At 53.5% G+C, this 16,641-nt stretch overlaps 1 protein-coding gene across 1 annotated transcript in view; it reads right to left on the bottom strand.

Moving 5' to 3' along the window:
- Window positions 1-144: 144 nt before the first annotated feature.
- Window positions 145-16,641, bottom strand: part of myom3 (myomesin 3) — a 32,498-nt gene continuing 16,001 nt past the window's right edge. The window contains exons 12-26 of the mRNA XM_030359154.1: window positions 16,435-16,597; window positions 15,466-15,617; window positions 14,218-14,354; window positions 12,928-13,072; window positions 11,467-11,526; window positions 9,249-9,316; window positions 8,412-8,522; window positions 7,904-7,991; window positions 7,725-7,763; window positions 6,138-6,243; window positions 5,410-5,573; window positions 3,990-4,026; window positions 2,643-2,665; window positions 1,907-1,962; window positions 145-841 (exon numbers count right to left, since the gene is read on the bottom strand). Coding sequence (XP_030215014.1) covers window positions 572-841; window positions 1,907-1,962; window positions 2,643-2,665; window positions 3,990-4,026; window positions 5,410-5,573; window positions 6,138-6,243; window positions 7,725-7,763; window positions 7,904-7,991; window positions 8,412-8,522; window positions 9,249-9,316; window positions 11,467-11,526; window positions 12,928-13,072; window positions 14,218-14,354; window positions 15,466-15,617; window positions 16,435-16,597 — 1,619 coding nt within the window. The 3' untranslated portion in view covers window positions 145-571. The remainder of the gene's footprint in view (window positions 842-1,906; window positions 1,963-2,642; window positions 2,666-3,989; window positions 4,027-5,409; window positions 5,574-6,137; window positions 6,244-7,724; window positions 7,764-7,903; window positions 7,992-8,411; window positions 8,523-9,248; window positions 9,317-11,466; window positions 11,527-12,927; window positions 13,073-14,217; window positions 14,355-15,465; window positions 15,618-16,434; window positions 16,598-16,641) is intronic.

Raw genomic sequence — 16,641 nt, 5'->3', positions numbered from 1 at the left:
GGGACCTTGGTGGAGTGTTTATACTGCCAGGAGAGGCCAAGTTAAACTGCAATGCACTGGATGAAGGGGTTATGTCTGCAAGTCTGCACGTAAAGCTGCTGCTAATTAAAACCACAAATCATACTCTATATCATAACATGTTCAACTACGTCACTGTTTAAAACCTCAAACTTGATATCATAACATGTTAAACTACGTCACAATTTAAAACCACAAACCATACATTATTCATAACATTTTATACTACGTCACAATTTAAATCCTCAAACCATACTTTATATCATAACATCTTAAACTACGTCACAATTTAAATCCTCAAACCATACTTTATGTCATAACATGTTAAATTATGTCACAATTAAAAACCACAAATTATACTTTATATCATAACATGTTAAACTACTTCACAATAAAACCTCAAACCATACTTTAGATCATAACATGTTAAACTACGTCACAATTTAAAACCACAAACTCTTCTCTTCACTTTGCCCCTCCAGGCCCCGCCCCCTCCAGCCCCCGCCCCCTCCAGGCCCTGTGGACCCTCAGAGGGTGGGGGTTCTAGAGGGTCTCACTCCACCCTGAGGGCGTTGGCGGGGGGGGTCTCGCCCACCCCGTACACGCTGACCGTCACCTGGGCGGTCTCGCCGCCGTGCAGGTTCAGCACGCAGACGGTGTAGGTGCCGGAGTCCTCGGCGGTCACCATGGTGATGGTGAGGGCGCGGCCGGCCCCCTGCTGGGCCGTGCTGTAGGGGGGGCTCTCCGGGAGGGGGACGCCATTCCTCAGCCAGGTGGCCTCGGGGGGGGGGTCCCCCTCCACCAGGCAGGTCAGACACAGGGACTGGGGGGCAATGGGACGGGGGTCACTGAGGGCGCCCTCGTCGTCACTGATCTCCATCACACACATCATCACTGCCTTAGGAAAGGCTGTAGCGCCTGGCCCTTTAAGAGCGCACTGCCCCTGTGTGAGTTAGGCTCCTCCCCTACCTGGCCCTTTAAGGGCGCAGTGCACCTGTGTGAGTTAGGCTCCTCCCCTACCTGGCCCTTTAAGAGCGCACTGCACCTGTGTGAGCGAGGCTCCTCCCATACCTGGCCCTTTAAGAGCGCACTGCACCTGTGTGAGTTAGGCTCCTCCCCTACCTGGCCCTTTAAGAGCGCACTGCCCCTGTGTGAGTGAGGCTCCTCCCCTACCTGGCCCTTTAAGAGCGCAGTGCATCTGTGTGAGTTAGGATCCTCCCCTACCTGGCCCTTTAAGAGCGCAGTGCACCTGTGTGAGTGAGGCTCCTCCCCTACCTGGCCCTTTAAGAGCGCACTGCACCTGTGTGAGTTAGGCTCCTCCCCTACCTGGCCCTTTAAGAGCGCAGTGCACCTGTGTGAGTTAGGCTCCTCCCCTACCTGGCCCTTTAAGAGCGCACTGCACCTGTGTGAGCGAGGCTCCTCCCATACCTGGCCCTTTAAGAGCACACTGCACCTGTGTGAGTGAGGCTCCTCCCCTACCTGGCCCTTTAAGAGCGCACTGCACCTGTGTAGAGCGAGGCTCCTCCCCTACCTGCCCTTTAAGAGGGCACTGCCCCTGTGTGAGTGAGGCTCCTCCCCTACCTGGCCCTTTAAGAGCGCAGTGCATCTATGTGAGTTAGGCTCCTCCCCTACCTGGCCCTTTAACAGCGCAGTGCACCTGTGTGAGTGAGGCTCCTCCCCTACCTGGCCCTTTAAGAGCGCACTGCACCTGTGTGAGTTAGGCTCCTCCCCTACCTGGCCCTTTAAGAGCGCACTGCACCTGTGTGAGTTAGGCTCCTCCCCTACCTGGCCCTTTAAGAGCGCAGTGCACCTGTGTGAGTGAGGCTCCTCCCCTACCTGGCCCTTTAAGAGCGCACTGCACCTGTGTGAGTGAGGCTTCTCCCCTTACCTTTCCCTCCATGATGGCCACGGTGTCCGGCAGGCCCTTGGTGACCTTGGCCCGCTCTGAGGAACACACAACCGGGTTCTAGTGAGTGGACTGATCCATTAAGGGCTAGGGGTTCTAGTGAGTGGACTGATCCACTAAGGGCTAAGGGTTCCAGTGAGTGGACTGATCCATTAAGGGCTAGGGGTTCTAGTGAGTGGACTGAACCACTACGGGCTAAGGGTTCTAGTGAGTGGACTGATCCATTAAGGGCTAGGGGTTCTAGTGAGTGGACTGATCCACTACGGGCTAAGGGTTCTAGTGAGTGGACTGATCCACCACGGGCTAAGGGTTCCAGTGAGTGGATTGATCCATTAAGGGCTAAGGGTTCTAGTGAGTGGACTGATCCATTAAGGGCTAAGGGTTCTAGTGAGTGGACTGATCCATTAAGGGCTAAGGGTTCTAGTGAGTGGACTGATCCACTAAGGGCTAGGGGGCTAGTGAGTGGACTGATCCACTAAGGGCTAAGGGCTGTTATCCACTTAGTGTTGTGATCAACTAAGGGCTAAGAGGTCTAGTAAGTGAAATGATCCACTAAGGGCTAAGGGCTGTTATTCACTAAGGGCTAAGGGCTATTTTCCACTAAGGGCTAAGGGCTGTTATTCACTAAGGGCTAAGGGCTATTGTCCACTAAGGGCTAAGGGTGCTAGTTAATGAACTGATCCGCTAAGGGCTAAGCTGAGGGCAGAGGGCTACTCACTTCTCTCTGCCACCGCTGCTCGCCTGGAGGAGGAACACAGACACAGTTACCATCTCCTCAAAGCACTTCATACTGGACCTCCGGGGGTCGATATCAGGCTGTTTGGAGGGGAAGCCCTCAGCATTACAGCCAGCACTGAAGGGCTCCTTCATACATTCAACAGACTACCATTGGTTGCAGTCAGCAAAGAAGAGGCAGAACAACCAGAACATCAGCAGCAGCCGTTACAACCAGCACAACTAGTACTTATTGATCCAATTTTGATGAGTAACACCTTAAATGGATTTATTCATTTTTAACTTCTGTTAATCTATCATCAGGTTGTTCATAGAGAACAGCTTGTTAGTTAGGGGTTAGTAATCTAGGGTTAGACAGTTCTCTATGTGAGGGGTTAGACAGTCCTCTCTGTGAGGGGTTAGACAGTCCTCTATGTGAGGGGTTAGACAGTCCTCTATGTGAGGGGTTAGACAGTCCTCTCTGTGAGGGGTTAGACAGTCCTCTATGTGAGGGGTAAGACAGTACTCTCTGTGAGGGGTTAGACAGTCCTCCATGTGAGGGGTTAGACAGTCCTCTATGTGAGGGGTTAGACAGTCCTCTATGTGAGGGGTTAGACAGTCCTCCATGTGAGGGGTTAGACAGTCCTCCATGTGAGGGGTTAGACAGTCCTCCATGTGAGGGGTTAGACAGTCCTCCATGTGAGGGGTTAGACAATCCTCTATGTGAGGGGTTAGACAGTCCTCCATGTCTGGGGTTAGACAGTCCTCTATGTGAGGGGTTAGACAGTCCTCCATGTGAGGGGTAAGACAGTCCTCCATGTGAGGGGTTAGACAGTCCTCCATGTGAGGGGTTAGACAGTCCTCCATGTGAGGGGTTAGACAGTCCTCCATGTGAGGGGTTAGACAGTCCTCCATGTGAGGGGTTAGACAGTCCTCCATGTGAGGGGTTAGACAGTCCTCCATGTGAGGGGTTAGACAGTCCTCCATGTGAGGGGTTAGACAGTCCTCCATGTGAGGGGTTAGACAGTCCTCCATGTGAGGGGTTAGACAGTCCTCTATGTGAGGGGTTAGACAGTCCTCTCTGTGAGGGGTTAGACAGTCCTCCATGTGAGGGGTTAGACAGTCCTCCATGTGAGGGGTTAGACAGTCCTCCATGTGAGGGGTTAGACAGTCCTCCATGTGAGGGGTTAGACAGTCCTCCATGTGAGGGGTTAGACAGTCCTCCATGTGAGGGGTTAGACAGTCCTCTATGTGAGGGGTTAGACAGTCCTCTCTGTGAGGGGTTAGACAGTCCTCTATGTGAGGGGTTAGACAGTCCTCTATGTGAGGGGCTAGACAGTCCTCTACTCACTTCATCCTCTGGTGCTCCTCCAAGGCCTCAGCAAACTCTGGTGACCGTTTCAGACAACAGGATGTCAACGTTATCGGTCGTCATGGCAGTAAAGTTTAAACCGTTTGAATAGAGACAGGTGAGTCTAGATTCATGTGGAACGTAAGAAACAACTGCTGCCCAACTAGTGGGCCCTAACCCTAGCTCTCATCTGAGTGGACTAGCAGCTACAGTGTCTGGGACCCCCACCCACCTGGTCCCAGAGAGAGGCTGCTCTACAGGGGACCCCCACCCACCTGGTCCCAGGGAGAGGCTGCTCTACAGGGGACCCCACCCACCTGGTCCCAGAGAGAGGCTGCTCTACAGGGGACCCCCACCCACCTGGTCCCAGAGAGAGGCTGCTCTACAGGGGACCCCACCCACCTGGTCCCAGAGAGAGTCTAGAGGGGACCCCCCCACCTGGTCCCAGAGAGAGGCTGCTCTACAGGGGACCCCCACCCACCTGGTCCCAGAGAGAGGCTGCTCTACAGGGGACCCTCACCCACCTGGTCCCAGAGAGAGGCTGCTCTACAGGGGAACCCCACCCACCTGGTCCCAGAGAGAGGCTGCTCTACAGGGGACCCCCACCCACCTGGTCCCAGAGAGAGGCTGCTCTACAGGGGACCCCCACCCACCTGGTCCCAGAGAGAGGCTGCTCTACAGCTGGACCCCCACCCACCTGGTCCCAGAGAGAGGCTGCTCTACAGGGGACCCCCACCCACCTGGTCCCAGAGAGAGTCTAGAGGGGACCCCCACCCACCTGGTCCCAGAGAGAGGCTGCTCTACAGGGGAACCCCACCCACCTGGTCCCAGAGAGAGTCTAGAGGGGACCCCCCCACCTGGTCCCAGAGAGAGGCTGCTCTACAGGGGACCCCCACCCACCTGGTCCCAGAGAGAGGCTGCTCTACAGCTGGACCCCCACCCACCTGGTCCCAGAGAGAGGCTGCTCTACAGGGGACCCCCACCCACCTGGTCCCAGAGAGAGGCTGCTCTACAGGGGACCCCCACCCACCTGGTCCCAGAGAGAGGCTGCTCTACAGGGGACCCCCACCCACCTGGTCCCAGAGAGAGGCTGCTCTACAGCTGGACCCCCACCCACCTGGTCCCAGAGAGAGGCTGCTCTACAGGGGACCCCCACCCACCTGGTCCCAGAGAGAGGCTGCTCTACAGGGGACCCCCACCCACCTGGTCCCAGAGAGAGGCTGCTCTACAGGGGACCCCCACCCACCTGGTCCCAGAGAGAGGCTGCTCTACAGCTGGACCCCCACCCACCTGGTCCCAGAGAGAGGCTGCTCTACAGGGGACCCCCACCCACCTGGTCCCAGAGAGAGGCTGCTCTACAGGGGACCCCCACCCACCTGGTCCCAGAGAGAGGCTGCTCTACAGCTGGACCCCCACCCACCTGGTCCGGTCAGGTCCAGGTGGCGGGCGTGGCGGTCCAGGCCGTCAAACAGCTCCAGGGAGAACCGCCCCTGGTCGCTGTCTGCCGGGTCACGGAGGTCCACCCAGACCGCGTCCCTGCTGGACCCGGGCTGCGCCCGGGGGTCCTGATCCAGCCCCCTCCCCCTGGACACAGAGGCGGCCACAGACTCAGACCAGGCTCAGACCAGTCACAGACCAGACTCAGACCTCCTGAGTCTGGTCTGAGCCTATAGGAGGGTTGAACCTCACTGAGGTGTTGGATCGGACTGGTCTGAGCTGGATTCAGCCGTTGTTCATCAGCCTGTATTTGCTGAGCTCTTTGTGTAGACTGGTGTTGGTCTTTGTTATTGAACTCAGTATGTGCTGCATTTCTTCCTGGTATTAAAATGTCCGTTATCAATTCTGCAAAGGCCCAGCAGGGGGTGCTAGAACACTAGCAAACCAGTCAGCACCAAACCAGCCAGCACCAAAACAGTCACCAGCAAACCAGTCAGCACTAAACCAGTCAGCAGCAAACCAGTCACCAGCAAACCAGTCAGCACCAAACCAGTCAGCACCAAACCAGTCAGCACCAAACCGTCAGGTTGCCTGTTGATTACATCACGAGGGAAATAATGATCAAGGCCATTATAGACGATGACATCATCCCATGGTGAAGCACGGTGTAGGGGAGCCATGTGACCGGGGGGGCGGGGCCAGGTGTCTCACCTGAAGCTCCAGGTGGTCTTCAGGTGGGTCTGGTAGACCTTCAGGGAGCAGTAGAGTCTCAGACCCTCAGCCGTACCCTGTACCCCCAACGGACCTGCTGACAGGGCTAGGGCGAGAAACACCACGTTTAGAGAAAGACGAGAGAGAGAGGGGCGAGAGACACCACGTTTAGAGAAAGACGAGAGAGAGAGGGGCGAGAAACACCACGTTTAGAGAAAGACGAGAGAGAGAGGGGCGAGAGACACCACGTTTAGAGAAAGACGAGAGAGAGAGGGGCGAGAGACACCACGTTTAGAGAAAGACGAGAGAGAGAGGGGCGAGAGACACCACGTTTAGAGAGGGGTGAGAGAGAGAGGGGCGAGAGACACCACATTTAGAGAGGGGCGAGAGACAGAGGGGCGAGAGAGAGAGGGGCGAGAGACACCACGTTTAGAGAGGGGCGAGAGAGAGAGGGGCGAGAGACAGCACGTTTAGAGAGAGACGAGAGAGAGAGAGGGGCGAGAGACACCACGTTTAGAGAGAGACGAGAGAGAGAGGGGCGAGAGACACCACGTTTAGAGAGAGGGGAGAGAGAGAGAGGCGAGAGACACCACGTCTAGAGAGAGGGGAGAGAGAGAGGGGCGAGAGACACCACGTCTAGAGAGAGGGGAGAGAGAGAGGGGCGAGAGACACCACGTTTAGAGAGAGACGATAGAGAGAGGGGCGAGAGACACCACGTTTAGAGAGGGGCGAGAGACAGAGGGGCGAGAGAGAGAGGGGCGAGAGACACCACGTTTAGAGAGGGGCGAGAGAGAGAGGGGCGAGAGACACCACGTTTAGAGAGAGACGAGAGAGAGAGGGGCGAGAGACACCACGTTTAGAGAGAGACGAGAGAGAGAGGGGCGAGAGACACCACGTTTAGAGAGAGGGGAGAGAGAGAGGGGCGAGAGACACCACGTCTAGAGAGAGGGGAGAGAGAGAGGGGCGAGAGACACCACGTTTAGAGAGAGACGATAGAGAGAGGGGCGAGAGACACCACGTTTAGAGAGAGGGGAGAGAGAGAGGGGCGAGAGACACCACGTTTAAAGAGAGGGGAGAGAGAGAGGGGCGAGAGACACCACGTTTAGAGAGGGGCGAGAGACACCACGTTTAGAGAAAGACAAGAGAGAGAGGAGAGAGAGAGAGGGGAAAGAGACATGAGGTTTAGGAGAGAGACGAGAGAGAGAGGAAGGAGAGACAGACAAGTGGGCAGACAGGAAGGCAGGTATACAGACAGACAGGCGACAAGATGACAGGCAGGAAGGAAGAAAGGAAAGCAGGACAAAATACAACATGGAGGCTCAACATAGACCTCCTTCAGAGGGCCTGGTCCCTGCCACGGAGCTCCATCAGAGGGCCTGGTCCCTGACATCGAGCTCCATCAGAGGGCCTGGTCCCTGACACGGAGCTCCGTCAGAGGGCCTGGTCCCTGACACGGAGCTCCGTCAGAGGGCCTGGTCCCTGACACGGAGCTCCGTCAGAGGGCCTGGTCCCTGACACGGAGCTCCGTCAGAGGGCCTGTCCCTGACACGGAGCTCCATCAGAGGGCTGTATTAATGATGAACATACCGCAGTGTTTGCTGAGCTGCTGCAGAAACTTTTCAAACTCTGTGAACACAGAGCAGATCGGTCGGTCACGGTCGGTAACAGGAACAGGAAACAGACAGACAGAGTCTTAATGAGGAGAGACGCTACGCGTATGGCCAAGAGGAGGAGGAGGAGGAGGAGAAGGATGAAGAGGCTCTCACCCTGGTCCAGGAGATCCAAGGTGCTGGTGTCCTCTCCCCTCCCATCAGCCACCTGGGCCCGGTACGACCCCGCCGACCCCGCGGTCACCTGACACATCACACGGTACTGTACTGTACTGTTGTACTGTACTGTTGTACTGTACTATACTGTTGTACTGTACTGTTGTACTGTACTGTTGTACTGTACTGTGTATATAACTGGACTGTATGTCTATAAATGCACTATTATACTGTACTGTGTATATAACTGGACTGTATGTCTATAAATGCACTGTTATACCGTACATTATACTAGACTGTATGTCTATAAATACACTGTTATACTGTACAGTATATATAACTACATACATATAGAATAAATACTGAACTAATGTTAATCTCTCTCTCTCCCTCAGATCTCTCTGCATACTTTATACTTCATATTCACCTCAGTTCTTAACCCGGCTCCGTGGCTCTGCCACCCCATAATAACCCTGCAGGTGTCTGAGGGGTTGGTAACCGTGGTTACCTGAGGGATGGAGAGTGTGCCGACCCCGGAGGAGGGGTCAAAGGCCATGGGGGTCTGCGGCCCCCCGTCCTTCGACCAGCGCAGAGAGCTGTCCTTGTTGAGGTTGGTCACCTGCGCACGCACACGCGCACGCACACACGCACGCGCACACGCACACAGAGACACACACGCACACGCATAGACGCACACACACACACAGAGACACACACGCACACACAGACACACACAGACACACAGAGACACACGCCCAGACGCACACGCACACACGCACAGACACACACGCTCAGACTCACACAAACGCAACCACACATACACACGACGCACAGACGCACACGCACGCAAACACACACAGACACACAATGCACACGCACGCAAACACACACAGACATACGACGCACACGCACGCAAACACACAGACACATGACGCACATGCACGCAAACACACACAGACACACACGCACATACGCACACGCAAACACACACAGACACACACGCACATGCAAACACACACAGACACACACACACAGACGCACGCACGCAAACACACACAGACACACACACACAGACCCACGCACGCAAACACACACAGACACACGACGCACGCAAACACACACAGACACGCATGCATGCACCCCACGCAAACACACACACACACACACACACACACACACACACACACAGACACACACACACACACACCCATACACCACCTCACATCAAATGCTTGTTTGTGTATTGGATAATGCGTTCCTAGTTATTGTTTTCGGTTCGTGATGATGCTGAGGGTGATGATGATGAGGAGGGGGGTGATGATGTCACCAGGTGACGTAGAACTACCTTACACCTGATCACCAGTCCACACTCCTCCGTCACCTCCCAGGAAACACCCTCCAGGAAGTACGGACCTGGACACATAAACACAACAGCCAATCAGTGGTCAGCAGTGGCGGTTTTAGGCACGGGCGACCCGGGCAGATGCCCGGGGCGGCATATTTGCGGGGGGCGGCAAATCACATGGGGGGCGCCACGAGCAGTATAAAAAAAAAATGCGTTGCGCAGCGGTTATCAATGAAGTACGACACAATGTTGCGTGGGGAATAGGTATTTTGGCGCCCCCTCTGGCTGCAGGCGCACACTTGTTCGTATAGACGGAGAGAAACCTCCACCGAAGTCCGTTGGTTCACGACACAAACCCCCCCCGTCAACAATCGCTGCCCGGGGCGGAAGTGGACCTAGGATCGCCACTGGTGGTCAGATATCACCTGATCAGAACTCAGCTATTCTCTGTAGCAACAGATCAGGATACTGAACGATCATATGATAACCTTCATCATATGAGGAAACACTCCATTCGGAGTCTAGAGTAGCAGATACAGGGCAGATTCAGGGTGAGATCTAGAGTAGATTCAGGGTGAGATCTAGAGTAGATTCAGGGTTAGATAGAGTAGATTCAGGGTTAGATCTAGAGTAGATTCAGGGTTAGATCTAGAGTAGATTCAGGGTTAGATCTAGAGTAGATTCAGGGTTAGATCTAGAGTAGAATCAGGGTTAGATCTAGAGTAGAATCAGGGTTAGATCTAAAGTAGATTCAGGGTTAGATCTAGAGTAGATTCAGGGTTAGATATAGAGTAGATTCAGGGTTAGATCTAGAGTAGAATCAGGGTTAGATCTAAAGTAGATTCAGGGTTAGATCTAGAGTAGATTCAGGGTTAGATCTAGAGTAGAATCAGGGTTTGATCTAGAGTAGATTCAGGGTTAGATCTAGAGTAGATTCAGGGTTAGATCTAGAGTAGATTCAGGGTTAGATCTAGAGTAGATTCAGGGTTAGATCTAGAGTAGATCCAGGGTTAGATCTAGAGTAGATTCAGGGTTAGATCTAGAGTAGATTCAGGGTTAGATCTAGAGTAGATCCAGGGTGTAATCAGAGCGGTGATAGATGCTCGGTGTTTAGGAACGTATACGACAGAGCGACAGCTGTTCAGAGGGTCCCGGTGAACACCAGACTTTGAGCGGTGAGCCAGAGCAGCTCCTGGGTGAACGACCTCTCTGTCACTGACCTCTCTCTCTGACCCCAAGCTCACATGACAGCTGTGCTTCCTTTCCGTATATTATTATGGGCTGTTCTCTTCATCAGGGCAGGACAGTGAATCTAGTGACAGGGATTCTGTCCCAGTGTCCACCACCTGAGCACAGTGGACCTGACCCCGTCACTGACCCGGGGTCAGATCCACTGTGTTCCCTCCCCATGTCCACCTCTAACTGAGCACAGTGGATCTGACCCCAGGTCCGCCACGAGGAAGTTATTTGAGGGTGTATTTGATTTGTCTAAAACTGTTCATGGAGTACGTGGAGGAGGTGGACTATTGCATCCTGATACTGTCAGCAATGCATCGAGGTATTCCTTATTCGTTTTCTGTCTTCTGTTTCTTTAGTTCGTCCTGAGACAGATGTTGGGGTTCTCCTGAACATGAGACAGATGTTGGGGTTCTCCTGAACGTGAGACAGATGTTGGGGTTCTCCTGAACATGGGACAGATGTTGGGGTTCTCCTGAACATTGGACAGATGTTGGGGTTCTCCTGAACATGAGACAGATGTTGGGGTTCTCCTGAACATTGGACAGATGTTGGGGTTCTCCTGAACGTGAGACAGATGTTGGGGTTCTCCTGAACATGAGACAGATGTTGGGGTTCTCCTGAACATTGGACAGATGTTGGGGTTCTCCTGAACATTGGACAGATGTTGGGGTTCTCCTGAACATTGGACAGATGTTGGGGTTCTCCTGAACATTGGACAGATGTTGGGGTTCTCCTGAACATTGGACAGATGTTGGGGTTCTCCTGAACATTGGACAGATGTTGGGGTTCTCCTGAACATTGGACAGATGTTGGGGTTCTCCTGAACATTGGACAGATGTTGGGGTTCTCCTGAACATGAGACAGATGTTGGGGTTCTCCTGAACATTGGACAGATGTTGGGGTTCTCCTGAACATGGGACAGATGTTGGTCTTCAGACTGATCTGAACCAACAGAACAGAGCAGCAGAACGGTTCTCACCCTTCTTCTTCTGGACGTTCCGCCGGTTGGCCTGAGACTCAGCCAGAACCTGGTGGAACCCTGAAGGAGGAGAAGGTTAGAACAGGAGGAGAAGGTTAGAACAGGAGGAGAACGTTAAAACAGGAGAACGTTAGAACAGGAGGAGAAGGTTAGAACAGGAGGAGAAGGTTAGAACAGGAGGAGAAGGTTAGAACAGGAGGAGAACGTTAAAACAGGAGAACGTTAGAACAGGAGGAGAAGGTTAGAACAGGAGGAGAAGGTTGAAACAGGAGAACGTTAGAACAGGAGGAGAAGGTTAGAACAGGAGGAGAAGGTTAGAACAGGAGGAGAAGGTTAAAACAGGAGGAGAAGGTTAGAACAGGAGGAGAAGGTTAAAACAGGAGGAGAAGGTTAGAACAAGAGGAGAAGGTTAGAACAGGAGGAGAAGGTTAGAACAGGAGGAGAACGTTAAAACAGGAGAACGTTAGAACAGGAGGAGAAGGTTAGAACAGGAGGAGAAGGTTAGAACAGGAGGAGAAGGTTAGAACAGGAGGAGAAGGTTAGAACAGGAGGAGAAGGTTAGAACAGGAGGAGAAGGTTAGAACAGGAGGAGAAGGTTAGAACAGGAGGAGAAGGTTAGAACAGGAGGAGAAGGTTAGAACAGGAGGAGAAGGTTAGAACAGGAGGAGAACGTTAAAACAGGAGAACGTTAGAACAGGAGGAGAAGGTTAGAACAGGAGGAGAAGGTTAGAACAGGAGGAGAAGGTTAGAACAGGAGGAGAACGTTAAAACAGGAGAACGTTAGAACAGGAGGAGAAGGTTAGAACAGGAGGAGAAGGTTAAAACAGGAGGAGAAGGTTGAAACAGGAGAACGTTAGAACAGGAGGAGAAGGTTAGAACAGGAGGAGAAGGTTAGAACAGGAGGAGAAGGTTAGAACAGGAGGAGAAGGTTAGAACAGGAGGAGAAGGTTAGAACAAGAGGAGAAGGTTAGAACAGGAGGAGAAGGTTAGAACAGGAGGAGAAGGTTAGAACAGGAGGATGAAGTGTGTGTTTATGAGATAATGAAGGTGTGTGTGTGTGTGTGTGAGGTAATGAAGGTGTGTGTGTTTATGAGGTGAAGGTGTGTGTGTGTGTGAGGTAATGAAGGTGTGTGTGTGTGAGGTAATGAAGGTGTGTGTGTTTATGAGGTAATGAAGGTGTGTGTGTGTGTGTGTGAACGACCTCTCTGTCACTGACCTCTTACGTAAATGTGTGTGTGTGAGGGCCTGTGTGCGTGCGTGCGTGCGTGCCTGTGCGTGCGTGTGCGCGTGTGCACGCGTGCGTGCGTGCGTGCCTGTGCGTGCGTGCGTGCGTGTGCGTGTGTGCGTGTGCGTGCCTGTGCGTGCGTGCGTGCCTGTGCGTGCGTGCGTGCCTGTGCGTGCGTGTGTGCGTGTGCGTGTGTGCGTGTGTGTGTGTGTGTGTGCGCCAGCGGGGGGCCTCACGCTGCTCCACCAGCAGCAGGGTGAACTGGCCCCGGCTCCGCCCGTCCCTCAGCTGGGCGGTGTAGGAGCCCTGGTCCTCCGCCCCCAGGGGGTCCAGCATCACCTCCACCAGCCCCCCCGCCCGGTCCAGGCGCCAGCGCCGCCGCTGGGGGGGGGGGGGGGCAGAGGTCACGTGTCAGTGTGTGCATGTTAGTGTGTATGTAATAAAAGTAATATGTAATAAGAGTAATACGTTTTATGTAATAAAAGTTCCCCTTCTTCTCTCTATTTACATTTTGATCATGCTCCACTAAAATAAAAGCGTTATCTAACATTCTTCCAGCTTTTGTTTTGGAGGAACGTCCCGCCCCTCTTGAATGACGGTTTCAGGAAGAGTACGGATCATACACGCTTCTCCTCAAGCTCTTTACTGCGTTTTATTATCCATCCGTCTCGGAGGTCCGAGGACGTTGCCTAGCGACACGCACGAAAACACCCCTCTTCCTCGGACGGCGAACTCGCCATCTCGGTTGAACTCAGTGGTGACCGAGCAAAATTCCGAGACAGAATTCAAGATGGCTGCGCCCATTGTGACTTGAAGTATGAACTGTTTTCATTGTGCTTGGACCACTTTGGTGGTTTAAATGGCAATTTCAATCACTCGTATTGCTGCAATACCTTACTGCGTCCGTATCTCTGCCTATGGCCTATACTAGCCTACTTTTTTTGGAGCGCCTGGTCCTCTGCCAATGCTACCGCGACAACAGCTTTCCGGGTGGCGTCCATGTTTTCCTCCAACGAGCGAGCGAAACTCTTTCGGGTCTTTACGTAAACCTTCTCCTCTTCCGAAATAAGAGTGTTCAGGAAACGCCCCTCAGAAGTTTGGAGACTATGACATAATACTGGTAAAACTGATCGTTCGTGAGACTAGACAGCGGAACAGCAACAAGTATGGATGCCCGCAGGGACCGCTTTGCGCTTCTTTGCTGAATCAGAGGAATCAGTAATCAGAATTGCTTGCGATGGTTGAACATGAGCGAGACTTTATCAGGTGATGTTTATAATTGTAAGCTATAATGTATCGTAATGCAAATGTTAGAATGGGTGTGAAGTTCGCCTCTTAGTGCTTGCTGCAAGTTCACTTCAGTTTAATTTAATGTAATGACCGACCCAACAGAGTGTTTAAAACACTTTCCTCCGAGCTCAAGGTCCAAACCTCAGAAACGCCGCTAATTCTGAGCGATTTGAAGACGGCATTACTTCAGAGGAACACCGTCACATGACCTCAACGCGGCACTGTGATTGGCTCACCGGCGTGCTGGCAATCTCCCGGTCGTTGAGGACGAGGCGTAGCTCCGCCTCTGCGCTCAGCGGCTCCGTCTGCAGCCAGAGACGAACGGCCCCATCCTCCGTCACCTCCACCTGCCAGCCCAGCCGCAGCCCCACCCCTGGCAGAGAGCATCATGGGAAAAACATGGCGGACATGAGTCAGCAGAGCTGATACGTTAGAGTAGAGTGGAGTGCAGAGTGTCTTATGCCGCGTTTCCACTGCAGAGTGCGGTACGGTTCGGTTCGCCTCAGTCCGGTAGGGAGGGGGCGGTATAGCCCAGCTCAGTTCCGAGGTGGCGTTTCCACCGCCGACAGAACCCTTTATGGTAGGCCGGATGTCGATCGCCATGGCAGCTACGTAAACATTGTGACATCATAGCAGTGCGACACAGTGTAGCCTCGTTCCTCACTGCTCCATCAAGCCTCCTCTGCACGTCTTCCTCCCAAAGAATGCAGAGGAACGTCTCCACCTCCTTGTTCGCCCAAGCAAGCGTTTTACGCGACATGTTCATTGTAAAGAACAATACCTCGAGGCTACTGTTTGTTTGTTTTTATCCCCACGTCGCCCGGAAGTGACGATTCTGTCGAACAATTAACGGAGGGGGTGTGTAGCTCGAATTTTCCGGCACCCTTTCAGGCGTCTCAGTACCCCAACGGAGGAGTACTGAAGACGAGGGAAAAACAAGTATGGCTCAGTCCGGGTCACGCCCACTTTTGGCGGTGGAAACGCAATTCGTACCGCACCTTTGCGAACCGAACCGTACCGCAACCTGCAATGGAAACGCGCCATTAATGCTGGAGGAGATTAGATAGTGTTAAATAGAGTAGAGTTTCTTGATGCTAGAGGAGATAAGAGTTAAATTGAGTAGAATAGAATATAGTTTGTAGGCTGGTATATAGAGTAGACTACAGAGTATAGTATAATTTAGTATTTTAAATATTAGATTACTGTAGAGATCAGAGTAGAGTCAACGTACAAGTAGAGTAGAGTAATGTGACACACATCAAACATCAGACTAGAGTAGAATGAAGAGTAGAGTATTGAGTAGAGTAGATTAGAGTGGAGTAGTGTAGAGTAGAGAGTACATTAGAGTAGAGTACATTAGAGTACAGTTTAGTTGAGTAGAGTATCATCTAGTAGTTCATATGATATTAGATGACAGTAGAGATCAGGGTAGAGTCCCAGCAGAAGAGAGTGTTCGCCTGTTTGGTTCTTCTGGAGGTGCGTACGTGGGTTCCTGATCTGCAGGCTGAGCTGGCTCAGTCTCTGGAGCTCTGCCTCGGTCAGCGTGTAGCTGGAGGAGAGGCCCGGCCGGTCGCTGAGCTCCACAGAGTACAGTCCCAGGTCTTCCTGAGACGCTGCCATGAAGGTCAGCACCGACCTGGAGAGAGAGAGAGGTTCACCACTGGACCGGGGCTCGTTCTACCACTGGGCCGGGGCTCGTTCTACCACTGGGCCGGGGCTCGTTCTACCACTGGACCGGGGCTCGTTCTACCACTGGACCGGGGCTCGTTCTACCACTGGACCGGGGCTCGTTCTACGACTGGACCGGGGCTCGTTCTACCACTGGACCGGGGCTCGTTCTACCACTGGACCGGGGCTCGTTCTACCACTGGACCGGGGCTCGTTCTACCACTGGACCGGGGCTCGTTCTACCACTGGACCGGGGCTCGTTCTACCACTGGGCCGGGGCTCGTTCTACCACTGGGCCGGGGCTCGTTCTACCACTGGACCGGGGCTCGTTCTACCACTGGACCGGGGCTCGTTCTACCACTGGACCGGGGCTCGTTCTACCACTGGACCGGGGCTCGTTCTACCACTGGACCGGGGCTCGTTCTACCACTGGACCGGGGCTCGTTCTACCACTGGACCGGGGCTCGTTCTACCACTGGACCGGGGCTCGTTCTACCACTGGACCGGGGGCAGTCTATGGTCTATGGTCCGGTCTATGGTCCAGTCTAGGGTCCAGTCTATGGTCTATGGTCCAGTCTATGGTCCAGTCTATGGTTTATGGTCCAGTCTATGGTCCAGTCTATGGTCTATGGTCCAGTCTATGGTTTATGGTCCAGTCTATGTTCCAGTCTATGGTCTATGGTCCAGTCTATGGTCTGTGGTCCAGTCTATGGTCTATGGTCCAGTCTATGGTCCAGTCTATGGTCTATGGTCCAGTCTATGGTCTAGTCCTATCTGGTTCTGACCGGTTTCCTCGGTCCTGCAGGGTTGCCCTCTCAGCGGCGATGGCCTCACGCTGCTTCCTGCTCCACAGGAAGTGGGTGGAGTCAGTGGGCGTGGCCTCAGGCACCTCGTAGGACAGGAAGACCCTCCCCTCATGGTCAACGCCCGCCTCCACCTCCCGGGTGCCTGGGGGGCGCGGGGGTTAAAGGGTGAACGGACTGCACCGACAC

Source organism: Gadus morhua, chromosome 6 (assembly GCF_902167405.1).
Source record: "Gadus morhua chromosome 6, gadMor3.0, whole genome shotgun sequence".
NCBI lineage: Eukaryota > Metazoa > Chordata > Actinopteri > Gadiformes > Gadidae > Gadus > Gadus morhua.
Note: the sequence above shows the minus strand (reverse complement) of the source record. Positions and strands in the feature narration are given on the sequence as shown.